The sequence below is a fragment of the Bombina bombina genome, chromosome 4 (genome assembly GCF_027579735.1).
Source record: "Bombina bombina isolate aBomBom1 chromosome 4, aBomBom1.pri, whole genome shotgun sequence".
NCBI lineage: Eukaryota > Metazoa > Chordata > Amphibia > Anura > Bombinatoridae > Bombina > Bombina bombina.
In genome coordinates, this window is record NC_069502.1 from 447,669,796 (window position 1) to 447,694,099 (window position 24,304).

The window sequence follows — 24,304 nt, forward strand, 5'->3', positions numbered from 1 at the left end:
TACATATCTGATCAACGGAAGCCTCGTTCTTGAAGGCCCATGTGGAAGCCACAGCCCTAGTGGAGTGAGCTGTGATTCTTTCAGGAGGCTGCCGTCCGGCAGTCTCATAAGCCAATCGGATGATGCTTTTAAGCCAAAAGGAAAGAGAGGTAGAAGTTGCTTTTTGACCTCTCCTTTTACCAGAATAGACGAAAAACAGAGAAGATGTTTGTCTGAACTCTTTTGTAGCTGCTAAGTAGAATTTTAGAGCACGGACTACATCTAAATTGTGTAGCAAACGTTCCTTCTTTGAAACTGGATTCGGAAACAAAGAAGGTACAACTATCTCCTGATTAATATTTTTGTTGGAAACAACCTTTGGTAGAAAACCAGGTTTAGTACGCAAAACAACCTTATCTGAATGGAACACCAGATAGGGCGGAGTACACTGTAGAGCAGATAACTCAAACTCTTCTAGCAGAAGAAATAGCAACCAAAAACTTTCCAAGATAGTAACTTAATATCTATGGAAAGTAAAGGTTCAAACGGAACCCCTTGAAGAACTGAAATAACTAGATTTAAACTCCAGGGAGGAGTCAAAGGTCTGTAAACAGGCTTGATCCTAACCAAAGCCTGAACAAATGCTTGAACATCTGGCACAACTGCCAGTCGTTTGTGTAGTAAGACAGATAAAGCAGAGATCTGTCCCTTTAGAGAACTCGCAGATAATCCTTTATCCAAACCTTCTTGTAGAAAGGAAAGAATCTTAGGAATTTTTATCCTATTCCATGGGAATCCCTTGGATTCACACCAGCAGATATATCTTTTCCATATTTTATGGTAAATCTTTCTAGTTACCGGTTTTCTGGCTTGAACCAGAGTATCACAGAATCTGAAAACCCACGCTTTGATAGAATCAAGCGTTCAATCTCCAAGCAGTCAGCTGGAGGGAGACCAGATTTGGATGTTCGAATGGACCCTGAACAAGAAGGTCCTGTCTCAAAGGTAGCTTCCATGGTGGAACCGATGACATATTCACCAGGTCTGCATACCAAGTCCTGCGTGGCCACGCAGGAGCTATCAAGATCACCGAGGCCCTCTCCTGTTTGATCCTGGCTACCAGCCTGGGAATGAGAGGAAACGGTGGAAACACATAAGCTAGGTTGAAGGTCCAAGGCGCTACTAGTGCATCCACTAGAGTCACCTTGGGATCCCTGGATCTGGACCCGTAGCAAGGAACCTTGAAGTTCTGACGAGACGCCATCAGATCCATATCTGGAATGCCCCATAGTTGCGTCAACTGGGCAAAGATCTCCGGGTGGAGTTCCCACTCCCCCGGATAGAATGTCTGACGACTCAAATAATCCGCTTCCCAGTTTTCCACACCTGGAATGTGGATCGCAGATAGGTGGCAGGAGTGATTCTCCGCCCATTGTATTATTTTGGTCACTTCTTTCATCGCCAGGGAACTCCTTGTTCCCCCCTGATGATTGATATACGCAACAGTCATGTTCCCCCCTGATGATTGATATACGCAACAGTCGTCATGTTGTCTGATTGGAATCTTATGAATCTGGCCTTTGCTAGCTGAGGCCAAGCCCTGACAGCATTGAATATCGCTCTTAGTTCCAGAATGTTTATCGGGAGAAGAGACTCTTCCCGAGACCATAGTCCCTGAGCTTTCAGGGATTCCCAGACCGCGCCCCAGCCCACTAGACTGGCGTCTGTCGTGATGATGACCCACTCTGGTCTGCGGAAGCTCATTCCCTGGGATATGTGGTCCAGGGTTAGCCACCAACGGAGTGAATCTCTGGTCTCCTGAATCACTGGAGACAAGTCTGTATAGTCCCCATTCCACTGTTACAGCATGCACAGTTGTAATGGTCTTAGATGAATTTGCGCAAAAGGAACTATGTCCATTGCTGCAACCATCAACCCTACTACTTCCATGCACTGAGCTATGGAAGGACGTGGAACAGAATGAAGAACTTGACAAGCGCTTAGATGTCAGAAAGTCAAAACTTCTGTCAGAAAAATCCTCATTTCTAAGGAATCTATTATTGTTCCCAAGAAGGGAATTCTTGTCGACGGAGACAGAACTTTTTTCTATGTTCACCTTCCATCCGTGAGATCTGAGAAAGGCCAGAACGATGTCTGTATGAGCCTTTGCTTTTGAAAGGGACGACGCTTGTATTAGAATGTCGTCCAAGTATGGTACTACTGCAATGCCCCTCGGTCTTAGAACCGCTAGAAGGGACCCGAGTACCTTTGTGAAAATCCTTGGAGCAGTGGCTAACCCGAATGGGAGGGCCACAAACTGGTAATGTTTGTCCAGAAAGGCGAACCTTAGGAACTGATGATGTTCTTTGTGGATAGGAATATGTAGGTACGCATCCTTTAGATCCACGGTAGTCATAAATTGACCTTCCTGGATAGTAGGTAGAATCGTTCGAATGGTTTCCATTTTGAACGATGGCACCCTGAGAAATTTGTTTAGGATCTTTAAATCCAGAATTGGTCTGAAGGTTCCCTCTTTTTTGGGAACTACGAACAGATTTGAGTAAAATCCCATTCCTTGTTCCATCATTGGAACTGGGTGTATCACTCCCATCTGTAACAGGTCTTCTACACAATGTAAGAACGCCTGTCTCTTTATTTGGTTTGAGGATAAGTGAGACATGTGGAACCTTCCCCTTGGGGGTAGTTCCCCGAATTCCAGAAGATAACCCTGAGAAACTATTTCTAGCGTCCAGGGATCCTGAACATCTCTTGCCCAAGCCTGAGCAAAGAGAGAGAGTCTGCCCCCCACTAGATCCGGTCCCAGATCGGGGGCTACTCCTTCATGCTGTTTTGTTAGCAGCGGCAGGCTTCTTGGCCTGCTTACCCTTGTTCCAGCCTTGCATCAGTTTCCAGGCTGGTTTGGTCTGTGAGGCATTAGCCTCTTGCTTAGAGGATGCAGAATTAGAGGCCGGTTCGTTCCTGAAATTACGAAAGGAACGAAAATTAGACTTATTCTTGGCCTTGAAAGGCCTATCTTGTGGGAGGGCGTGGCCCTTTCCCCCAGTGATGTCTGAGATAATCTCTTTCAATTCTGGCCCAAAGAGAGTTTTACCCTTGAAAGGGATATTAAGCAATTTTGTCTTGGATGATACATCCGCTGACCAAGACTTTAGCCAAAGCGCTCTGCGCGCCACAATTGCAAACCCTGAATTTTTCGCCGCTAATCTAGCTAATTGCAAAGCGGCATCTAAAATAAAAGAGTTAGCCAACTTAAGTGCGTGAACTCTGTCCATAACCTCCTCATATGGAGTCTCTCTACGGAGCGACTTTTCTAGTTCCTCGAACCAGAACCACGCTGCTGTAGTGACAGGAACAATGCACGAAATGGGTTGAAGAAGGTAACCTTGCTGTACAAAAATCTTTTTAAGCAAACCCTCCAATTTTTTATCCATAGGATCTTTGAAAGCACAATTATCCTCTATAGGAATAGTAGTGCGCTTGTTTAGAGTAGAAACTGCCCCCTCGACCTTAGGGACTGTCTGCCATAAGTCCTTTCTGGGGTCGACCATAGGAAATAATTTCTTAAATATAGGAGGGGGAACAAAAGGTATGCCGGGCTTCTCCCATTCCTTATTCACTATGTCCGCCACCCGCTTGGGTATAGGAAAAGCGTCGGGTGCACCGGAACCTCTAGGAACTTGTCCATCTTGCATAATTTTTCTGGAATGACCAGGTTGTCACAATCATCCAGAGTAGATAACACCTCCTTAAGCAGTGCACGGAGATGTTCTAATTTAAATGTCACAACATCAGGTTCAGCCTGTTGAGAAATTTTTCCTGAATCTGAAATTTCCCCATCTGACAAAACCTCCCTCATGGCCCCTTCAGATTGGTGTGAGGGTATGACAGAACAATTATCATCAGCGCCCTCCTGCTCTTCAGTGTTTAAAACAGAGCAATCGCGCTTTCTCTGATAAGTAGGCATTTTGGATAAAATATTTGCTATGGAGTTATCCATTACAGCCGTCAATTGTTGCATGGTAATAAGCATTGGCGCGCTAGAAGTACTAGGGGCCTCCTGCGTGGGAAAAACTGGTGTAGACACAGAAGGAGATGATGTAGAACCATGTCTACTCCCTTCATCTGATGAATCATCTTGGGCAACTACATTATCTGTGACAGTACTGTCCTTAATACTTAGGTATGTGTATGTTTTTTCTCTTTCAGGCTTTTTCATCTTTTTATATTTTTATATTTTTGTGATATTGACTTTATGAACAATATTTCTATATATACTATATGGACTTCCATCATAGACACTAACAATATCACTTACCAGTTGGTAACTACCACCTCCGGATCTGGCACCTAGGGTGCTGAAGCGGCTCTGTGTTTTGGAGCACCTATATAGAATTTCTGCCAATTAAGACTTTTGCCCATCAAGATTTATATCTGTTTTAAGTAATTTTACACTTTTGGATTGCGGATATTTTTGTTTTATTTTTCAAAGGGATTATTCATTTATTTTCGAAGATACACATTATTTTCATCTGTCTCACATTTTTTCATCTGTCCAAGTTTGATCTACATTGAACTATATATATATTTTTCTTTCATGTAATTAGCAAGAGTCCATGAGCTAGTGACGTATGGGATATACATTCCTACCAGGAGGGGCAAAGTTTCCCAAACCTTAAAATGCCTATAAATACACCCCTCACCACACCCACAAATCAGTTTTACAAACTTTGCCTCCTATGGAGGTGGTGAAGTAAGTTTGTGCTAGATTCTACGTTGATATGCGCTCCGCAGCAGGTTGGAGCCCGGTTTTCCTCTCAGCGTGCAGTGAATGTCAGAGGGATGTGAGGAGAGTATTGCCTATTTGAATGCAATGATCTCCTTCTACGGGGTCTATTTCATAGGTTCTCTGTTATTGGTCGTAGAGATTCATCTCTTACCTCCCTTTTCAGATCGACGATATACTCATATATATACCATTACCTCTGCTGATTTTCGTTTCAGTACTGGTTTGGCTTTCTACAAACATGTAGATGAGTGTCCTGGGGTAAGTAAGTCTTATTTTCTGTGACACTCTAAGCTATGGTTGGGCACTTTTTTATAAAGTTCTAAATATATGTATTCAAACATTTATTTGCCTTGACTCAGGATGTTCAACATTCCTTATTTTCAGACAGTCCGTTTCATATTTGGAATAATGCATTTGAATCAATCATTTCTTCTTACCTTAAAAAATTTGACTTTTTCCCTGTGGGCTGTTAGGCTCGCGGGGGCTGAAAATGCTTCATTTTATTGCGTCATTCTTGGCGTGGACTTTTTTGGCGCAAAATTTTTTTCTGTTTCCGGCGTCATACGTGTCGCCGGAAGTTGCGTCATTTTTGACGTTCTTTTGCGTCAAAAGTGTCGGCGTTTCGGATGTGGCGTCATTTTTGGCGCCAAAAGCATTTAGGCGCCAAATAATGTGGGCGTCTTATTTGGCGCTAAAAAAATAGGGGCGTCACTTTTGTCTCCACATTATTTAAGTCTCATTTATTGCTTCTGGTTGCTAGAAGCTTGTTCACTGGCATTTTTTTCCCATTCCTGAAACTGTCATTTAAGGAATTTGATCAATTTTGCTTTATATGTTGTTTTTTCTATTACATATCGCAAGATGTTCCACGTTGCAACTGAGTCAGAAGATACTTCAGGAAAATCGCTGCCCGGTGCTGGAGCTACCAAAGCTAAGTGTATCACTTTTGGTATCTGTTCCTTCAGCTGTTGTTTGTATTAAATGTTATGACAAACTTGTTAATGCAGATAAAATTTCCTTTAGTACTGTTACATTACCTGTTGCTGTTCCGTCAACATCTAATACTCAGAGTGTTCCTGATAACTCAAGAGATTTTGTTTCTAAATCCATTAAGAAGGCTATGTCTGTTATTTCTCCTTCTAGTATACATAAGTCTTTTAAAACTTCTCTTTTTTCAGATGAATTTTTAAATGAACATCATTCTGATACTGATAATGGTTCTTCTGGTTCAGAGGTTTCTGTCTCAGAGGTTGATGCTGATAAATCTTTGTATTTGTTCAAGATGGAATTTATTCGTTCTTTATTTAAAGAAGTATTAATTGCATTAGAAATAGAGGATTCTGGTCCTCTTGATACTAAAACTAAACGTTTAAATAAGGTTTTTAAATCTCCTGTAGTTATTCCAGAAGTGTTTCCTGTCCCTGATGCTATTTCTGAAATAATTTCCAGGGAATGGAATAATTTGGTTTACTCCTTTTAAAACGTTTTAAGTAATTATATCCTGTGCCATCTGACAGATTAGAGTTTGGGACAAAATCCCTAAGGTTAATGGGGCTGTCTCTACTCCTGCTATATTTTTAGCGGATGTTGCTGCAGCTTCAACTTTTTGGTTAGAAGCTTTAGCGCAACAAGTAACAGATCATAATTCTCATAGCATTATTATTCTATAACATGCTAATTATTTTATTTGTGATGCCATCTTTGATATCATTAGAATTGATGTCAGGTATATGTCTCTAACTATTTTAGCTAGAAGAGCTTTATGGCTTAAAACTTGGAATGCTGATATGTCTTCTAAGTCAACTTTGCTATCCCTTTCTTTCCAGGGTAATAAATTATTCGGTTCTCAGTTGGATTCTTTTATCTCAACTATTACTGGAAGGAAGGGAACTTTTTTACCACAGGATAAAAAATCTGAGGTAAATTTAGGTCTAATAATTGTTTTCGTTCCTTTCATCACAACAAGGAACAAAAGCCTGATCCTTCATCCTCAGGAGCGGTATCAGTTTGGAAACCTTCTTCACTTTGGAATATATCCAAGCCTTATAGAAACCCAAAGCCAGCTCCTAAGTCCCCATGAAGGTGCGGCCCTCATTCCAGCTAAGCTGGTATGGGGCAGTTTACGTTCTTTTCAAAGAAATTTGGATCAATTCCGTTCACAATCTCTGGTTTCAGAACATTGTTTCAGAAGGGTACAGAATTGGCTTCAAGTTAAGGCCTCCTGCAAAGAGATTTTTTTCTTTCCTGTGTCCCAGTAAACCCAGCAAAGGCTCAAGCATTTCTGAAATGTGTTTCAGATCTAGAGTTGGCTGGAGTAATTATGCCAGTTCCAGTTCTGGAACAGGGGCTGGGGTTTTATTCTCTCTCTTCATTGTACCAAAGAAGGTCAATTCCTTCAGACCAGTTCCGGATTTATCAATTTTGTATCGTTATGTAAGGATACCAACATTCAAGATGGTAGCTGTAAGGACTATCCTGCCTTTTGTTCAGCAAGGGCATTATATGTCTACAATAGATTTACAGGATGCATATCTGCATATTCCGATTCATCCAGATCACTTTTAGTTTGAGATTCTCTTTTTTAGACAAGCATTACCAGTTTTGTGGCTCTACCGTTTGGCTTAGCATCAGCTCCAAGAATTTTTACAAAGGTTCTCGGTGCCCTTCTGTCTGTATTCAGAGAACAGGGTATTGGTATTTCCTTATTTGGACGATATCTTGGTACTTGCTCAGTCTTCACATTTTACAGAATCTCATACGAATCGACTTGTGTTGTTTCTTCAAGATCATGGTTGGGGGATCAATTTACCAAAAAGTTCATTGATTCCTCAGACAAGGGTAACCTTTTTAGGTTTCCAGGTAGATTCAGTGTCTATGACTCTGTCTTTGTCAGACAAGAGAAGTCTAACATTGATATCAGCTTGTCAAAACCTTCAGTCACAATCATTCCCTTTGGTAGCCTTATGCATGGAAATTTTAGGTCTTATGACTGCTGCATCGGACGCGATCTCCTTTGCTCATTTTCACATGCGACCTCTTCAGCTCTGTATGCTGAACCAATGGTGTAGGGATTACACAAAGATATCTCAATTAATATCTTTAAAACCGATTGTACGACACTCTCTGACGTGGTGGACAGATCACCATCGTTTAGTTCAGGGGGCTTCTTTTGTTCTTCCGACCTGGACTGTAATTTCAACAGATGCAAGTCTTACAGGTTGGGGAGCTGTGTGGGGGTCTCTGACTGCACAAGGGGTTTGGGAATCTCAGGAGGTGAGATTACCGATCAATATTTTGGAACTCCGTGCAATTTTCAGAGCTCTTCAGTCTTGGCCTCTTCTGAAGAGAGAGTCGTTCATTTGTTTTCAGACAGTCAATGTCACAACTATGGCATACATCAATCATCAAGGAGGGACTCACAGTCCTCTGGCTATGAAAGAAGTATCTCGAATTCTGGTTTGGGCGGAATCCAGCTCCTGTCTAATCTCTGCGGTTCATTTCCCAGGTATAGACAATTAGGAAGCGGATTATCTCAGTCGTCAAACGTTGTATCCGGGCGAATGGTCTCTTCACCCAGAGGTATTTCTTCAGATTGTTCAAATGTGGGAACTTCCAGAAATAGATCTGATGGTTTCTCATCTAAACAAGAATCTTCCCAGGTATCTGTTCAGACCCCGGGATCCTCAGGCGGAGGCAGTGAATGCATTATCACTTCCTTGGAAGTATCATCCTGCCTATATCTCTCCGCCTCTAGTTCTTCTTCCAAGAGTAATCTCCAAGATTCTGAAGGAATGCTCGTTTGTTCTGCTGGTAGCCCCAGCATGGACGGATTCTTTTTCGGATGGCCTCTTGCCAACCGTGGGCTCTTCCGTTAAGACCAGACCTTCTGTCGCAAGGTCCTTTTTTCCATCAGGATCTCAAATCTTTAAATTTAAGGGTATGGAGATTGAACGCTTGATTCTTGGTCAAAAGAGGTTTCTCTGACTCTGTGATTAATACTATGTTACAGGCTCGTAAATCTGTATCTAGAGAGATATATTATAGAGTCTGGAAGACATATTTCTTAGTGTCTTCTCATCATTTTTCCTGGCATTCTTTTAGAATTCCGAGAATTTTTTTACAGTTTCTTCAGGATGGTTTAGATAAAGGTTTGTCCGCAAGTTCCTTGACAGGACAAATCTCTGCCCTTTCTGTTCTTTTTCACAGAAAGATTGCTAATCTTCCTGATATTCATTGTTTTGTACAAGACTTGGTTCGTATAAAACCTGTCATTCAGTCAATTTCTCCTCCTTGGAGTTTGAATTTGGTTCTGGGGGCTCTTCTAGCTCCTCCTTTTGAACCCATGCATTCATTTGGACATTAAACTTCTTTCTTGGAAAGTTTTGTTTCTTTTGGCCATCTCTTCTGCCAGAAGAGTCTCTGAATTATCTGCTCTTTCTTGTGAGTCTCCTTTTCTGATTTTTCATCAGGATAAGGCGGTGTTGCGAACTTCTTTTGAATTTTTTCCTAAGGTTGTGTATTCTAACAATATTAGTAGAGAAATTGTGGTTCCTTCATTATGTCCTAATCCTAAGAATTCTAAGGAGAAATCATTGCATTCTTTGGATGTTGTTAGAGCTTTGTAATATTATGTTGAAGCTACTAAGTCTTTCCGAAAGACTTCTAGTCTATTTTTCATCTTTTCTGGTTCTAGAAAAAGCCAGAGAGCTTCTGCCATTTCTTTGGCATCTTGGTTGAAATCTTTAATTCATCATGCCTATGTCGAGTCGGGTAAAACTCCGCCTCAAAGGATTACAGCTCATTCTACTAGGTCAGTTTCTACTTCCTGGGCGTTTAGGAATGAAGCTTCGGTTGATCAGATTTGCAAAGCAGCAACTTGGTCCTCTTTGCATACTTTTACTAAATTCTACCATTTTGATGTGTTTTCTTCTTCTGAAGCAGTTTTTGGTAGAAAAGTACTTCAGGCAGCGGTTTCAGTTTGAATCTTCTGCTTATGTTTTCATTAAACTTTATTTTGGGTGTGGATTATTTTCAGCAGGAATTGGTTGTCTTTATTTTATCCCTCCCTCTCTAGTGACTCTTGCGTGGAAAGATCCACATCTTGGGTAGTCATTATCCCATACGTCACTAGCTCATGGACTCTTGCTAATTACATGAAAGAAAACATAATTTATGTAAGAACTTACCTGATAAATTAATTTCTTTCATATTAGCAAGAGTCCATGAGGCCCACCCTTTTTGTGGTGGTTATGATTTTTTTGTATAAAGCACAATTATTCCAATTCCTTATTTTATATGCTTTCGCACTTTTTTCTTATCACCCCACTTCTTGGCTATTCGTTAAACTGATTTGTGGGTGTGGTGAGGGGTGTATTTATAGGCATTTTAAGGTTTGGGAAACTTTGCCCCTCCTGGTAGGAATGTATATCCCATACGTCACTAGCTCATGGACTCTTGCTAATATGAAAGAAATTAATTTATCAGGTAAGTTCTTACATAAATTATGTTTTCTATATTTTCTTTATTTTTTTATATATTTTATATATTTTTTTCTTTTTGAATTTTTTCACTAGCGCTAGTGTGGATTCACATTTCTCTGGGGTTAAACACCTACTTTTTGCATCAACGTCACGTTCTTTCACAGCCCCTCCTCCACTTGGTCCGGTAACGGATCTCACACGCCTTTGATTATTGTATTATTTTTTGAATTTTGTATTGAAGTTTGAACGAATGCTTTTACACCATCATGTGCTGAGATTTTAATGTTTATTTGAAAGTTGATATATTGTTTATTGTTACACATCACATTGGTCTGATCTGAACCACAGTCCACACATTTTTCATCCACTGACAATAGAACCATATCCAGAACGCCTAAGTCAGGTAACCGACTTATTAATCTATCCCAAACACACATAAGAACTTTGGAGATAGCTACATTCAAGGTTTTGGATAACTAAAGTAGCCAGGTACAAAACTCCTGGAATATTTCATGGATCCATGAATAGAATTTTACTGTATTTCTATATGAACATTGTGTTTTAACATTTTATCTGTGATTTTAATTTGAATGTATATGGAATAAATTATTCGCCAGAATTTAGTTTCCAGCCTTTTAAGCTATTCAGCGCTTACTATCGCCCCCTATTCTACAGTACTGTCCTTACTTTGTTTGGACGCTATGGCACAATTATCACATAATTTTGAAGGGGGAGACACAATGACTTTCATACATATAGAACATAGCTTATCTGAAGGCACAGACATGTTAAACAGGCTTAAACTGGTCAGTAAAGCACAAAAACCGTTTTAAAACAGAACCGTTACTGTCTCTTTAAATTTTAAACAGACCACACTTTATTACTGAATATGTGAAAAAATATGAAGGAATTGTTCAAAATTTACCAAAATTTCACCACAGTGTCTTAAAGCATTACAGGTATTGCACACCAATTTTCAGAGCTTTAACCCTTAAAATAACGAAACCGGAGCCGGTTACAGTTTTAACCCCTCTACAGTCCCAGCTACAGCCTTTGCTGCGACTTTACCAAGCCCAGAGGGGAATACGATACCAAATGACGCCTTCTAGGAACTTTTCCAACTATCTTCAGATCCTCACACATGCATCTGCGTGTCTTGCTCTCAAAAACAACTGCGCAGTAATGGCGCGAAAATGAGGCTCAGCCTATAACTAGGAAGGCCCTTCCTGACTGGAAAAGGTGTCTAACATAGTGCCTGACGTTAAAAAACGTTCCCCAAGTTTATAAGTGTGAATTATCAGCATAAACATGTATAAAATGCCCAAATAAAGCAATCGATTTTGCCCATAAAAGAGTCTACCAGTTTTATAGCCCATATTAAGCCCTTTATTCTGCTTGAGACTAAGAAAATGGCTTACCGGTCCCCATGAGGGGAAATGACAGCCTTCCAGCATTACACAGTCTTGTTAGAAATATGGCTAGTCATACCTTAAGCAGAAAAGTCTGCTAACTGTTTCCCCCAACTGAAGTTACTTCATCTCAACAGTCCTATGTGGAAACAGCAAAGGATTTTACTTACTGTCTGCTAAAATCATCTTCCTCTCACAAACAGAATTCTTCATCTTTTTCTGTTTCAGAGTAAATAGTACATACCAGCACTATTTTAAAATAACAAACTCTTGATAGTAGAATAAAAAACTACAACTAAACACCACATACTCTTAACCATCTCCGTGGAGATGTTGCCTGTGCAACGGCAAAGAGAATGACTGGGGTGGGCGGAGCCTAGGAGGGACTATATGGCCAGCTTTGCTGGGACTCTTTGCCATTTCCTGTTGGGGAAGAGATATTCCGACAAGTAAGGATGACGCCGTGGACAGGACACACCAATGTTGGAGAAAGAAGGCATCTAAGCTTTTTTTTGGTTTCAGTACTCTGGACAGCACTTTTCTATTGGTGGATGAATTTATCCACCAATCAGCAAGGACAACCCAGGTTGTTGACCAAAAATGGGCCGGCATTTAAACTTACATTCTTGCATTTCAAATAAAGATACCAAGAGAATGAAGACAATTTGATAATAGGAGTAAATTAGAAAGTTGCTTAAAATTTCATGCTCAATCTGAATCACGAAAGAAAAATTTTGGGTACAATGTCCCTTTAAGAAAAAACAATTAATAAACATAAAATTAACTTCTAAAAATACTCCTCAGGCAACCCCACACCTCAATTACTGAGGTGCCTTACCGCTACCAATTAAGACCGGATCACCCAGAAATGGAGAAAAACAACTTTATGAAGTAAAGCCGGTCATGTGACCGCAACTGCTGAGCTCAAACTACTGCTGTGACACAGAGAGGCACTAAAAATAGCTTCCTGGTACACCGAGTACCAGAAATAACCAATTTTTCAAACCGGACGGTTTAAAATGTTGCATTGTTTTGTTTTTTTAAAGCAATGGGGATATGAATAAACTGCCGAAATAGAAAATTCAGCCTTAGTTTCAGTTTAAACTTGTATTGTTTTATCAAGTAAATGTGTCAGAAAATTAAACCTAATAAAAACATTTTACTTTTTCTTTTTAAGAGTTTAAATGTTAGTCTCACACATGCTACACTGCCTGCTTCATGCCCCAGTGTAATCCATACAACAGGATTATCTATGTCCCAATAAAAAAGCAGTGTCTTAATTTGTTAAGTGCATGGTCTCCCCAACTGGAAGAAAAAGCACTTACCTGCTCCGCTGTCCAGCATGTAGACAGTTACAATGTATGAGAAGACACAGTTCCTCACAGAGACCTTTAAAAAAGAAAGAACTGAGTAGCCAACTCTGGCTTTCTAAACTAGGGCAGCAATTGTTAGAAAAAACGCAGTAAGTACCACTTTACAAGTTCCTAACTGCTTTAAAGCCACCACTACCCGACTGCAAGGAATGACATGGAAAATGTCTATACCCCAAAATTTGCTTGTAGATTAAATCAAAATTTTTCTTCAGGCACCTAAACTTCACCTCCTCCATGCACTGAAGGCAAAAGGAATGACTGGGGGTTGTGGGTAAGGGAGTGATACTTAGCAGTTTAACTGTGGTGCTTTTTGCCGCCTCCTGCTGGCCAGGAGTGATATTTCCAACAGTAATTACTCAAGCTGTGGACTCATGATAATTCAGGAAAGAAATTTGGGTTTCATGTCCCTTTCAGTAAAAGGCAGAATAAAGCATTTTTTTATATATTATTTGCATCACTTTAACATGTTACAATGACCATTAAAAAGTAGATGTCTTGTTACTGAGAAAACATTTTTTATTCTTATGCTTGTGAGATGTGCCACTGTCCATCAATAATATAATAATTAAGACAGTGAGCACTTAATTAATAGGGACCAGTTGTACACAGAAATGCACTTCCAGTTAGCTTACAATCAACAGCCTTAACAAAAAGATTTAAAAACCAAAGCTTGTGCATTCAACACTAAACAAATGTTGAAAATGGAGGCCACAATCTGCATTCCGCTATTTTCGGAGCTGAATTTATTCTTGTGTAAGTGCCACACCCTAAGATCTGTGCAAATCCAGATCTTAGTGTGTTGCACTTCCACACAAAGAAATCAGTCTCCGAAAATAGCACTCGTTTAGTGCCAAATGCATAAGCCTACTTCAAAACAACTATTTTAGCAATGTCAAAACTTTATTTCATTGGATTAAAAAGGAAAAAAGGTCAAGAGTTGTATGATGCATACCAAGAAATACTACAACAAAGAATGGTAATAAAAAATATATAATATGATGCCGTTTCATACCTTTTGAAACCACTTCAACAGCAAGTTAATAGTGTAGTTACCTGAATGAGCTGACCTCTCTTCAATTCAGCAGCTACATCTTCTTTCAGCATGTAAGTCTCAAAAATACTTCTTTTCCTTCCCTTTCCACGTTTTTTATCATTGGGAGTGGAGGAAGCATAGCGGTTGTTGCCTATAAAGTAAAGCATCAGTTATACAGCCTTATTTTACTCTGTTGATACCACCTGCAGCTCATAATGAGCAGAACCCTTATCCTCATCTATCTCTGCTCCTTCAGTTAATGTAGTTTCAGTGATGATTGCTCATAAGCTAATGTGGTGATATTTTATTAACACGTTTTTTGTTGTTTTTTTAAATTACCACTGCTCAGCACATCAGATGGAAAGTCTGATCAAAGCTCACTCAAGTTTTCTAAAACATTGGGCAACCAAAATCTGGCTACTCAAGATATTTTACAGGGAATTAACCTATTTATCCCACTATTTCATCTAATTCGTGCCAAAGAGATATCCTACAGCAACACAGTATTTATTGCATTGTGTATCTCCAATCATCTACAAACTTATAAAGGCTAAATCTCACAAATCTAGTACCATATTAATATTGCAACCAATCATATTGCAAGCGCAAAATGAGCAAATACTACAAAGCTTTGTAGATAGGTTAATTCACCCATAGTGAACAAAACTAAAATACCAGAATTACTTTTTATACTTTTTAAATTTGCAAACATTAAAAAAGGACAATAAAGTAATATTTGAAGGAAACAAAAAAAACACTTTCATTATTCAGAAAGAAGTTAATTGATAAGTAAGTTGTTTGAAATTGCACCCTCTTTTATCACATTTTCTTTGTTCTCTTAATATCCTTTGCTGAAGGTAAATCTAGGTAGGCTCATAATAGCTCAAGAGTGTACATGTCTTTAGCACTCTATGACAGCAGTATTTTCCAACATTATTAATAGCAGTGACATTGTTGCAAACACTTCTGCCATAGAATACCAAATACACATACACACCCCTGAGCACCTAGAAAAAAGTATATTAAAGAAACACTAAACGCAAAACAATTCTTTAATGATTCAGATAGAGCCTGCAATTTTAAGCAACTTACTAATTTACTCCTATTATCAATTTTTCTTTGTTCTCTTGCTATCTATATTTAAAAAGCAGGAATGTGATGCATAGGAGACGGCCCATTTTTAGTTGAGAACCTGGGTTATGCTTGCTTATTGGTAAGTAAATGTCAGCCTCCAATAAGAAAGTGCTATCCATGGTGCTGAACCTAAAATGGGCTGGCTGCTAAGATTTACATTCATGATTATCAAATAAAGATTAAGAGAATGAAGAACATTTGATAATTAGAAAGTTGATTAAAATTGCATGCTTTATCTGAATCATGAAAGAAAAAAATTGGGTTCAGTGTCCCTTTAACACAGGAAGGTGCACTAAAATGTTTAACACGCTCTAACAGTGAGCGCTAAAGCCAATAACACAAAGGAAATATCATAATTCTCATGCAGATGAGAGGAAAATGCTGTGAACAAATCTGCAGTAACTCCTGAGAGTTAAAGTTGACCACTCTAAATTTAAAGAGAAAACAGAATTTATGCTTACCTGATAAATTACTTTCTCCAACGGTGTGTCCGGTCCACGGCGTCATCCTTACTTGTGGGATATTCTCTTCCCCAACAGGAAATGGCAAAGAGTCCCAGCAAAGCTGGTCACATGATCCCTCCTAGGCTCCGCCCACCCCCGTCATTCGACCGACGGACAGGAGGAAATATATATAGGAGAAACCATATGATACCGTGGTGACTGTAGTTAGAGAAAATAATTCATCAGACCTGATTAAAAAACCAGGGCGGGCCGTGGACCGGACACACCGTTGGAGAAAGTAATTTATCAGGTAAGCATAAATTCTGTTTTCTCCAACATTGGTGTGTCCGGTCCACGGCGTCATCCTTACTTGTGGGAACCAATACCAAAGCTTTAGGACACGGATGAAGGGAGGGAGCAAATCAGGTCACCTAAATGGAAGGCACCACGGCTTGCAAAACCTTTCTCCCAAAAATAGCTTCCGAAGAAGCAAAAGTATCAAATTTGTAAAATTTGGCAAAAGTGTGCAGTGAAGACCAAGTCGCTGCCTTACATATCTGGTCAACAGAAGCCTCGTTCTTGAAGGCCCATGTGGAAGCCACAGCCCTAGTGGAGTGAGCTGTGATTCTTTCAGGAGGCTGCCGTCCGGCAGTCTCATAAGCCAATCGGATAATGCTTTTAAGCCAAAAGGAAAGAGAGGTAGAAGTCGCTTTTTGACCTCTCCTTATACCAGAATAAACAACAAACAAGGAAGATGTTTGTCTGAAATCTTTAGTAGCCTCTAAATAGAATTTTAGAGCACGGACTACGTCCAAATTGTGTAACAAACGTTCCTTCTTTGAAACTGGATTCGGACACAAAGAAGGTACAACTATCTCCTGGTTAATATTTTTGTTGGAAACAACTTTCGGAAGAAAACCAGGCTTAGTACGCAAAACCACCTTATCTGCATGGAACACCAGATAGGGCGGAGAACACTGCAGAGCAGATAACTCTGAAACTCTTCTAGCAGAAGAAATTGCAACCAAAAACAAAACTTTCCAAGATAATAACTTAATATCTACGGAATGTAAGGGTTCAAACGGAACCCCTTGAAGAACTGAAAGAACTAGATTTAGACTCCAGGGAGGAGTCAAAGGTCTGTAAACAGGCTTGATCCTAACCAGAGCCTGAACAAATGCTTGAACATCTGGCACAGCTGCCAGTCTTTTGTGAAGTAAAACAGATAAAGCAGAGATCTGTCCCTTCAAAGAACTTGCAGATAATCCTTTCTCCAAACCTTCTTGTAGAAAGGATAGAATCTTAGGAATTTTTATCTTGTTCCATGGGAATCCTTTAGATTCACACCAACAGATATATTTTTTCCATATTTTATGGTAAATTTTTCTAGTTACAGGCTTTCTAGCCTGAATCAGAGTATCTATTACAGAATCTGAAAAGCCACGCTTTGATAAAATCAAGCGTTCAATCTCCAAGCCATCAGTTAGAGGGAAAACAGATTCGGATGTTCGAATGGACCCTGAACAACAAGGTCCTGTCTCAAAGGTAGCTTCCATGGTGGAGCCGATGACATATTCACCAGGTCTGCATACCAAGTCCTGCGTGGCCACGCAGGAGCTATCAAGATCACCGAGGCCCTCTCCTGATTGATCCTGGCTACCAGCCTGGGGATGAGAGGAAACGGTGGGAATACATAAGCTAGGTTGAAGGTCCAAGGTGCTACTAGTGCATCTACTAGGGTCGCCTTGGGAACCCTGGATCTGGACCCGTAGCAAGGAACCTTGAAGTTCTGACGAGACGCCATCAGATCCATGTCTGGAATGCCCCATAAATGAGTTATTTGGGCAAAGATTTCCGGATGGAGTTCCCACTCCTCCGGATGGAATGTCTGACGACTCAGAAAATCCGCTTCCCAATTTTCCACTCCTGGGATGTGGATCGCAGACAAGTGGCAGGAGTGATCCTCCGCCCACTGAATTATCTTGGTCACTTCTTTCATCGCCAGGGAAGTCCTTGTTCCCCCCTGATGATTGATATATGCAACGGTCGTCATGTTGTCTGACTGAAACCTTATGAATTTGGCCTTTGCTAGTTGAGGCCAAGCTCTGAGAGCATTGAATATCGCTCTCAGTTCCAGAATGTTTATCGGGAGAAGAGACTCTTCCCGAGACCATAGACCCTGAGCTTTCAGGGATTCCCAGACCGCGCCCCAGCCCACTAGGCTGGCGTCGGTCGTGACAATGACCCACTCTGGTCTGCGGAAGCTCATTCCCTGTGACAGATTGTCCAGGGTCAGCCACCAACGGAGTGAATCTCTGGTCTTTTGATCTACTTGAATCGTCGGAGACAAGTCTGTATAATCCCCATTCCACTGTCTGAGCATGCACAGTTGTAATGGTCTTAGATGAATTCGTGCAAAAGGAACTATGTCCATTGTTGCAACCATCAAACCTATTACTTCCATGCACTGCGCTATGGAAGGACGAGGAACAGAATGAAGTACTTGACAAGAGCTTAGAAATGAGGATTTTTCTGACAGAGGTCAGAAAATCAAAACTTCTAAGGAATCTATTATTGTTCCCAAGAAGGGAACTCTTGTTGATGGGGACAGAGAACTTTTTTCTTTGTTCACCTTCCATCCGTGAGATCTGAGAAAGGCTAGGACGATGTCCGTATGAGCCTTTGCTTTTGACAGGGACGACGCTTGAATCAGGATGTCGTCCAAGTAAGGTACTACTGCAATGCCCCTTGGTCTTAGAACCGCTAGAAGGGACCCTAGTACCTTTGTGAAAATCCTTGGAGCAGTGGCTAATCCAAATGGAAGTGCCACAAACTGGTAATGCTTGTCCAGAAAAGCAAACCTTAGGAACTGATGATGTTCCTTGTGGATAGGAATATGTAGGTACGCATCCTTTAAATCCACGGTAGTCATAAATTGATTTTCCTGGATAGTAGGTAGGATCGTTCGAATAGTTTCCATTTTGAACGATGGTACCCTGAGAAATTTGTTTAGGATCTTTAGATCCAAAATTGGTATGAATGTTCCCTCTGTTTTGGGAACTATGAACAGATTGGAATAAAATCCCATTCCTTGTTCTCTTATTGGAACTGGATGTATCACTCCCATCTTTAACAGGTCTTCTACACAATGTAAGAATGCCTGTCTCTTTATTTGGTTTGAAGATAATTGAGACCTGTGGAACCTTCCCCTTGGGGGTAGTTCCTTGAATTCCAGGAGATAACCTTGAGAAACTATTTCTAGCGCCCAAGGATCCTGAACATCTTTTGCCCAAGCCTGAGCAAAGAGAGAAAGTCTGCCCCCCACTAGATCCGGTCCCGGATCGGGGGCTATCCCTTCATGCTGTTTTGGTAGCAGTGGTAGGCTTCTTGGCCTGCTTACCCTTGTTCCAGCCTTGCATTGGTTTCCAGGCTGGTTTGGGTTGTGAAGTATTACCCTCTTGCTTAGAGGATACAGAATTAGAGACTGGTCCGTTTCTGCGAAAGGGATGAAAATTAGGCTTATTATTAGCCTTAAAAGACCTATCAGGTGGGAGGGCGTGGCCCTTTCCCCCAGTGATGTCTGAAATAATCTCTTTCAATTCTGGTCCAAATAGAGTTTTACCTTTGAAAGGAATGTTAAGCAATTTTGTCTTGGAAGACACATCCGCTGACCAAGACTTTAGCCAAAGCACTCTGCGCGCCATGACAGCAAACCCTGAATTTTTCGCCGCTAATCTAGCTAATTGCAAAGCGGCATCTAAAACAAAAGAGTTAGCCAATTTAAGTGCTTGAACTCTGTCCATAACCTCCTCATACGAAGATTCTTTACTGAGCGATTTTTCTAGTTCCTCGAACCAGAAACACGCTGCCGTAGTGACAGGAACAATGCATGAAATTGGTTGTAGAAGGTAACCTTGCTGTACAAAAATCTTTTTAAGCAAACCCTCTAATTTCTTATCCATAGGATCTTTGAAAGCACAACTATCTTCGATAGGAATAGTAGTGCGTTTGTTTAGAGTAGAAACCGCCCCCTCGACCTTGGAGACTGTCTGCCATAAGTCCTTTCTGGGGTCGACTATAGGAAATAATTTCTTAAATATAGGGGGGGAACAAAAAGGTATGCCGGGCCTTTCCCACTCTTTATTTACTATGTCCGCCACCCGCTTGGGTATAGGAAAAGCGTAGGGGGGCACCGGAACCTCTAGGAACTTGTCCATCTTACATAATTTCTCTGGAATGACCAAATTGTCACAATCATCCAGAGTAGATAACACCTGCTTAAGCAGTGTGCGGAGATGTTCTAATTTAAATTTAAATGTCACAACATCAGGTTCAGCTTGATGAGAAATTTTTCCTGAATCTGAAATTTCTCCATCAGACAAAACCTCCCTCATGGCCCCTTGAGATTGGTGTGAGGGTATGTCAGAACAGTTATCATCAGCGTCCTCTTGCTCTTCAGTGTTTAAAACAGAGCAATCGCGCTTTCTCTGATAAGTAGGCATTTTGGATAAAAACAGAATTTATGTTTACCTGATAAATTACTTTCTCCAACGGTGTGTCCGGTCCACGGCGTCATCCTTACTTGTGGGATATTCTCTTCCCCAACAGGAAATGGCAAAGAGCCCAGCAAAGCTGGTCACATGATCCCTCCTAGGCTCCGCCTACCCCAGTCATTCGACCGACGTTAAGGAGGAATATTTGCATAGGAGAAACCATATGGTACCGTGGTGACTGTAGTTAAAGAAAATAAATTATCAGACCTGATCAAAAAAACCAGGGCGGGCCGTGGACCGGACACACCGTTGGAGAAAGTAATTTATCAGGTAAACATAAATTCTGTTTTCTCCAACATAGGTGTGTCCGGTCCACGGCGTCATCCTTACTTGTGGGAACCAATACCAAAGCTTTAGGACACGGATGAAGGGAGGGAGCAAATCAGGTCACCTAAATGGAAGGCACCACGGCTTGCAAAACCTTTCTCCCAAAAATAGCCTCAGAAGAAGCAAAAGTATCAAACTTGTAAAATTTGGTAAAAGTGTGCAGTGAAGACCAAGTCGCTGCCCTACATATCTGATCAACAGAAGCCTCGTTCTTGAAGGCCCATGTGGAAGCCACAGCCCTAGTGGAATGAGCCGTGATTCTTTCGGGAGGCTGCCGTCCGGCAGTCTCGTAAGCCAATCTGATGATGCTTTTAATCCAAAAAGAGAGAGAGGTAGAAGTTGCTTTTTGACCTCTCCTTTTACCGGAATAAACAACAAACAAGGAAGATGTTTGTCTAAAATCCTTTGTAGCATCTAAATAGAATTTTAGAGCGCGAACAACATCCAAATTGTGCAACAAACGTTCCTTCTTTGAAACTGGTTTCGGACACAGAGAAGGTACGATAATCTCCTGGTTAATGTTTTTGTTAGAAACAACTTTTGGAAGAAAACCAGGTTTAGTACGTAAAACCACCTTATCTGCATGGAACACCAGATAAGGAGGAGAACACTGCAGAGCAGATAATTCTGAAACTCTTCTAGCAGAAGAAATTGCAACTAAAAACAAAACTTTCCAAGATAATAACTTAATATCAACGGAATGTAAGGGTTCAAACGGAACCCCCTGAAGAACTGAAAGAACTAAGTTGAGACTCCAAGGAGGAGTCAAAGGTTTGTAAACAGGCTTAATTCTAACCAGAGCCTGAACAAAGGCTTGAACATCTGGCACAGCTGCCAGCTTTTTGTGAAGTAACACAGACAAGGCAGAAATCTGTCCCTTCAGGGAACTAGCAGATAATCCTTTTTCCAATCCTTCTTGAAGGAAGGATAGAATCTTAACCTTGTCCCAAGGGAATCCTTTAGATTCACACCAACAGATATATTTTTTCCAAATTTTGTGGTAAATCTTTCTAGTTACAGGCTTTCTGGCCTGAACAAGAGTATCGATAACAGAATCTGAGAACCCTCGCTTCGATAAGATCAAGCGTTCAATCTCCAAGCAGTCAGCTGGAGTGAAACCAGATTCGGATGTTCGAACGGACCCTGAACAAGAAGGTCTCGTCTCAAAGGTAGCTTCCAAGGTGGAGCCGATGACATATTCACCAGATCTGCATACCAAGTCCTGCGTGGCCACGCAGGAGCTATCAAGATCACCGACGCCCTCTCCTGATTGATCCTGGCTACCAGCCTGGAGATGAGAGGAAACGGCGGGAACACATAAGCTAGTTTGAAGGTCCAAGGTGCTACTAGTGCATCCACTAGAGCCGCCTTGGGATCCCTGGATCTGGACCCGTAGCAAGGAACTTTGAAGTTCTGACGAGAGGTCATCAGATCCATGTCTGGAATGCCCCACAGCTGAGTGACTTGGGCAAAGATTTCCGGATGGAGTTCCCACTCCCCCGGATGCAATGTCTGACGACTCAGAAAATCCGCTTCCCAATTTTCCACTCCTGGGATGTGGATAGCAGACAGGTGGCAGGAGTGAGACTCCGCCCATAGAATGATTTTGGTCACTTCTTCCATCGCTAGGGAACTCCTTGTTCCCCCCTGATGGTTGATGTACGCAACAGTTGTCATGTTGTCTGATTGAAACCGTATGAACTTGGCCCTCGCTAGCTGAGGCCAAGCCTTGAGAGCATTGAATATCGCTCTCAGTTCCAGAATATTTATCGGTAGAAGAGATTCTTCCCGAGACCAAAGACCCTGAGCTTTCAGGGATCCCCAGACCGCGCCCCAGCCCATCAGACTGGCGTCGGTCGTGACGATGACCCACTCCGGTCTGCGGAATGTCATCCCTTGTGACAGGTTGTCCAGGGACAGCCACCAACGGAGTGAGTTTCTGGTCCTCTGATTTACTTGTATCTTCGGAGACAAGTCTGTATAGTCCCCATTCCACTGACTGAGCATGCACAGTTGTAATGGTCTTAGATGAATGCGCGCAAAAGGAACTATGTCCATTGCCGCTACCATCAAACCGATCACTTCCATGCACTGCGCTATGGAAGGAAGAGGAACGGAATGAAGTATCCGACAAGAGTCTAGAAGTTTTGTTTTTCTGGCCTCTGTCAGAAAAATCCTCATTTCTAAGGAGTCTATTATTGTTCCCAAGAAGGGAACCCTTGTTGACGGAGATAGAGAACTCTTTTCCACGTTCACTTTCCATCCGTGAGATCTGAGAAAGGCCAGGACAATGTCCGTGTGAGCCTTTGCTTGAGGAAGGGACGACGCTTGAATCAGAATGTCGTCCAAGTAAGGTACTACAGCAATGCCCCTTGGTCTTAGCACAGCTAGAAGGGACCCTAGTACCTTTGTGAAAATCCTTGGAGCAGTGGCTAATCCGAAAGGAAGCGCCACGAACTGGTAATGCTTGTCCAGGAATGCGAACCTTAGGAACCGATGATGTTCCTTGTGGATAGGAATATGTAGATACGCATCCTTTAAATCCACTGTGGTCATGAATTGACCTTCCTGGATGGAAGGAAGAATAGTTCGAATGGTTTCCATCTTGAACGATGGAACCTTGAGAAACTTGTTTAAGATCTTGAGATCTAAGATTGGTCTGAACGTTCCCTCTTTTTTGGGAACTATGAACAGATTGGAGTAGAACCCCATCCCTTGTTCTCTTAATGGAACAGGATGAATCACTCCCATTTTTAACAGGTCTTCTACACAATGTAAGAATGCCTGTCTTATTATGTGGTCTAAAGACAACTGAGACCTGTGGAACCTCCCCCTTGGGGGAAGCCCCTTGAATTCCAGAAGATAACCTTGGGAGACTATTTCTAGCGCCCAAGGATCCAGAACATCTCTTGCCCAAGCCTGAGCGAAGAGAGAGAGTCTGCCCCCCACCAGATCCGGTCCCGGATCGGGGGCCAACATTTCATGCTGTCTTGGTAGCAGTGGCAGGTTTCTTGGCCTGCTTTCCCTTGTTCCAGCCTTGCATTGGTCTCCAAGCTGGCTTGGCTTGAGAAGTATTACCCTCTTGCTTAGAGGACGTAGCACTTTGGGCTGGTCCATTTCTACGAAAGGGACGAAAATTAGGTTTATTTTTTGCCTTGAAAGGCCGATCCTGAGGAAGGGCGTGGCCCTTACCCCCAGTGATATCAGAGATAATCTCTTTCAAGTCAGGGCCAAACAGCGTTTTCCCCTTGAAAGGAATGTTAAGTAGCTTGTTCTTGGAAGACGCATCAGCTGACCAAGATTTCAACCAAAGCGCTCTGCGCGCCACAATAGCAAACCCAGAATTCTTAGCCGCTAACCTAGCCAATTGCAAAGTGGCGTCTAGGGTGAAAGAATTAGCCAATTTGAGAGCATTGATTCTGTCCATAATCTCCTCATAAGGAGGATAATCACTATCGACCGCCTTTATCAGCTCATCGAACCAGAAACATGCGGCTGTAGCTACAGGGACAATGCATGAAATTGGTTGTAGAAGGTAACCCTGCTGAACAAACATCTTTTTAAGTAAACCTTCTAATTTTTTATCCATAGGATCTTTGAAAGCACAACTATCCTCTATGGGTATAGTGGTGCGTTTGTTTAAAGTGGAAACCGCTCCCTCGACCTTGGGGACTGTCTGCCATAAGTCCTTTCTGGGGTCGACCATAGGAAACAATTTTTTAAATATGGGGGGAGGGACGAAAGGAATACCGGGCCTTTCCCATTC

The 24,304-nt window shown here is 41.5% G+C and overlaps 1 protein-coding gene across 1 annotated transcript in view; it reads right to left on the reverse strand.

Annotated features, from left to right (window-relative positions):
• The window catches only part of DIS3L2 (DIS3 like 3'-5' exoribonuclease 2), a 1,626,200-nt gene that overhangs the window by 1,461,436 nt on the left and 140,460 nt on the right, over positions 1-24,304 (reverse strand). Inside the window, exon 5 of the mRNA XM_053711913.1 lies at positions 14,102-14,232. Coding sequence (XP_053567888.1) covers positions 14,102-14,232 — 131 coding nt within the window. The remainder of the gene's footprint in view (positions 1-14,101; positions 14,233-24,304) is intronic.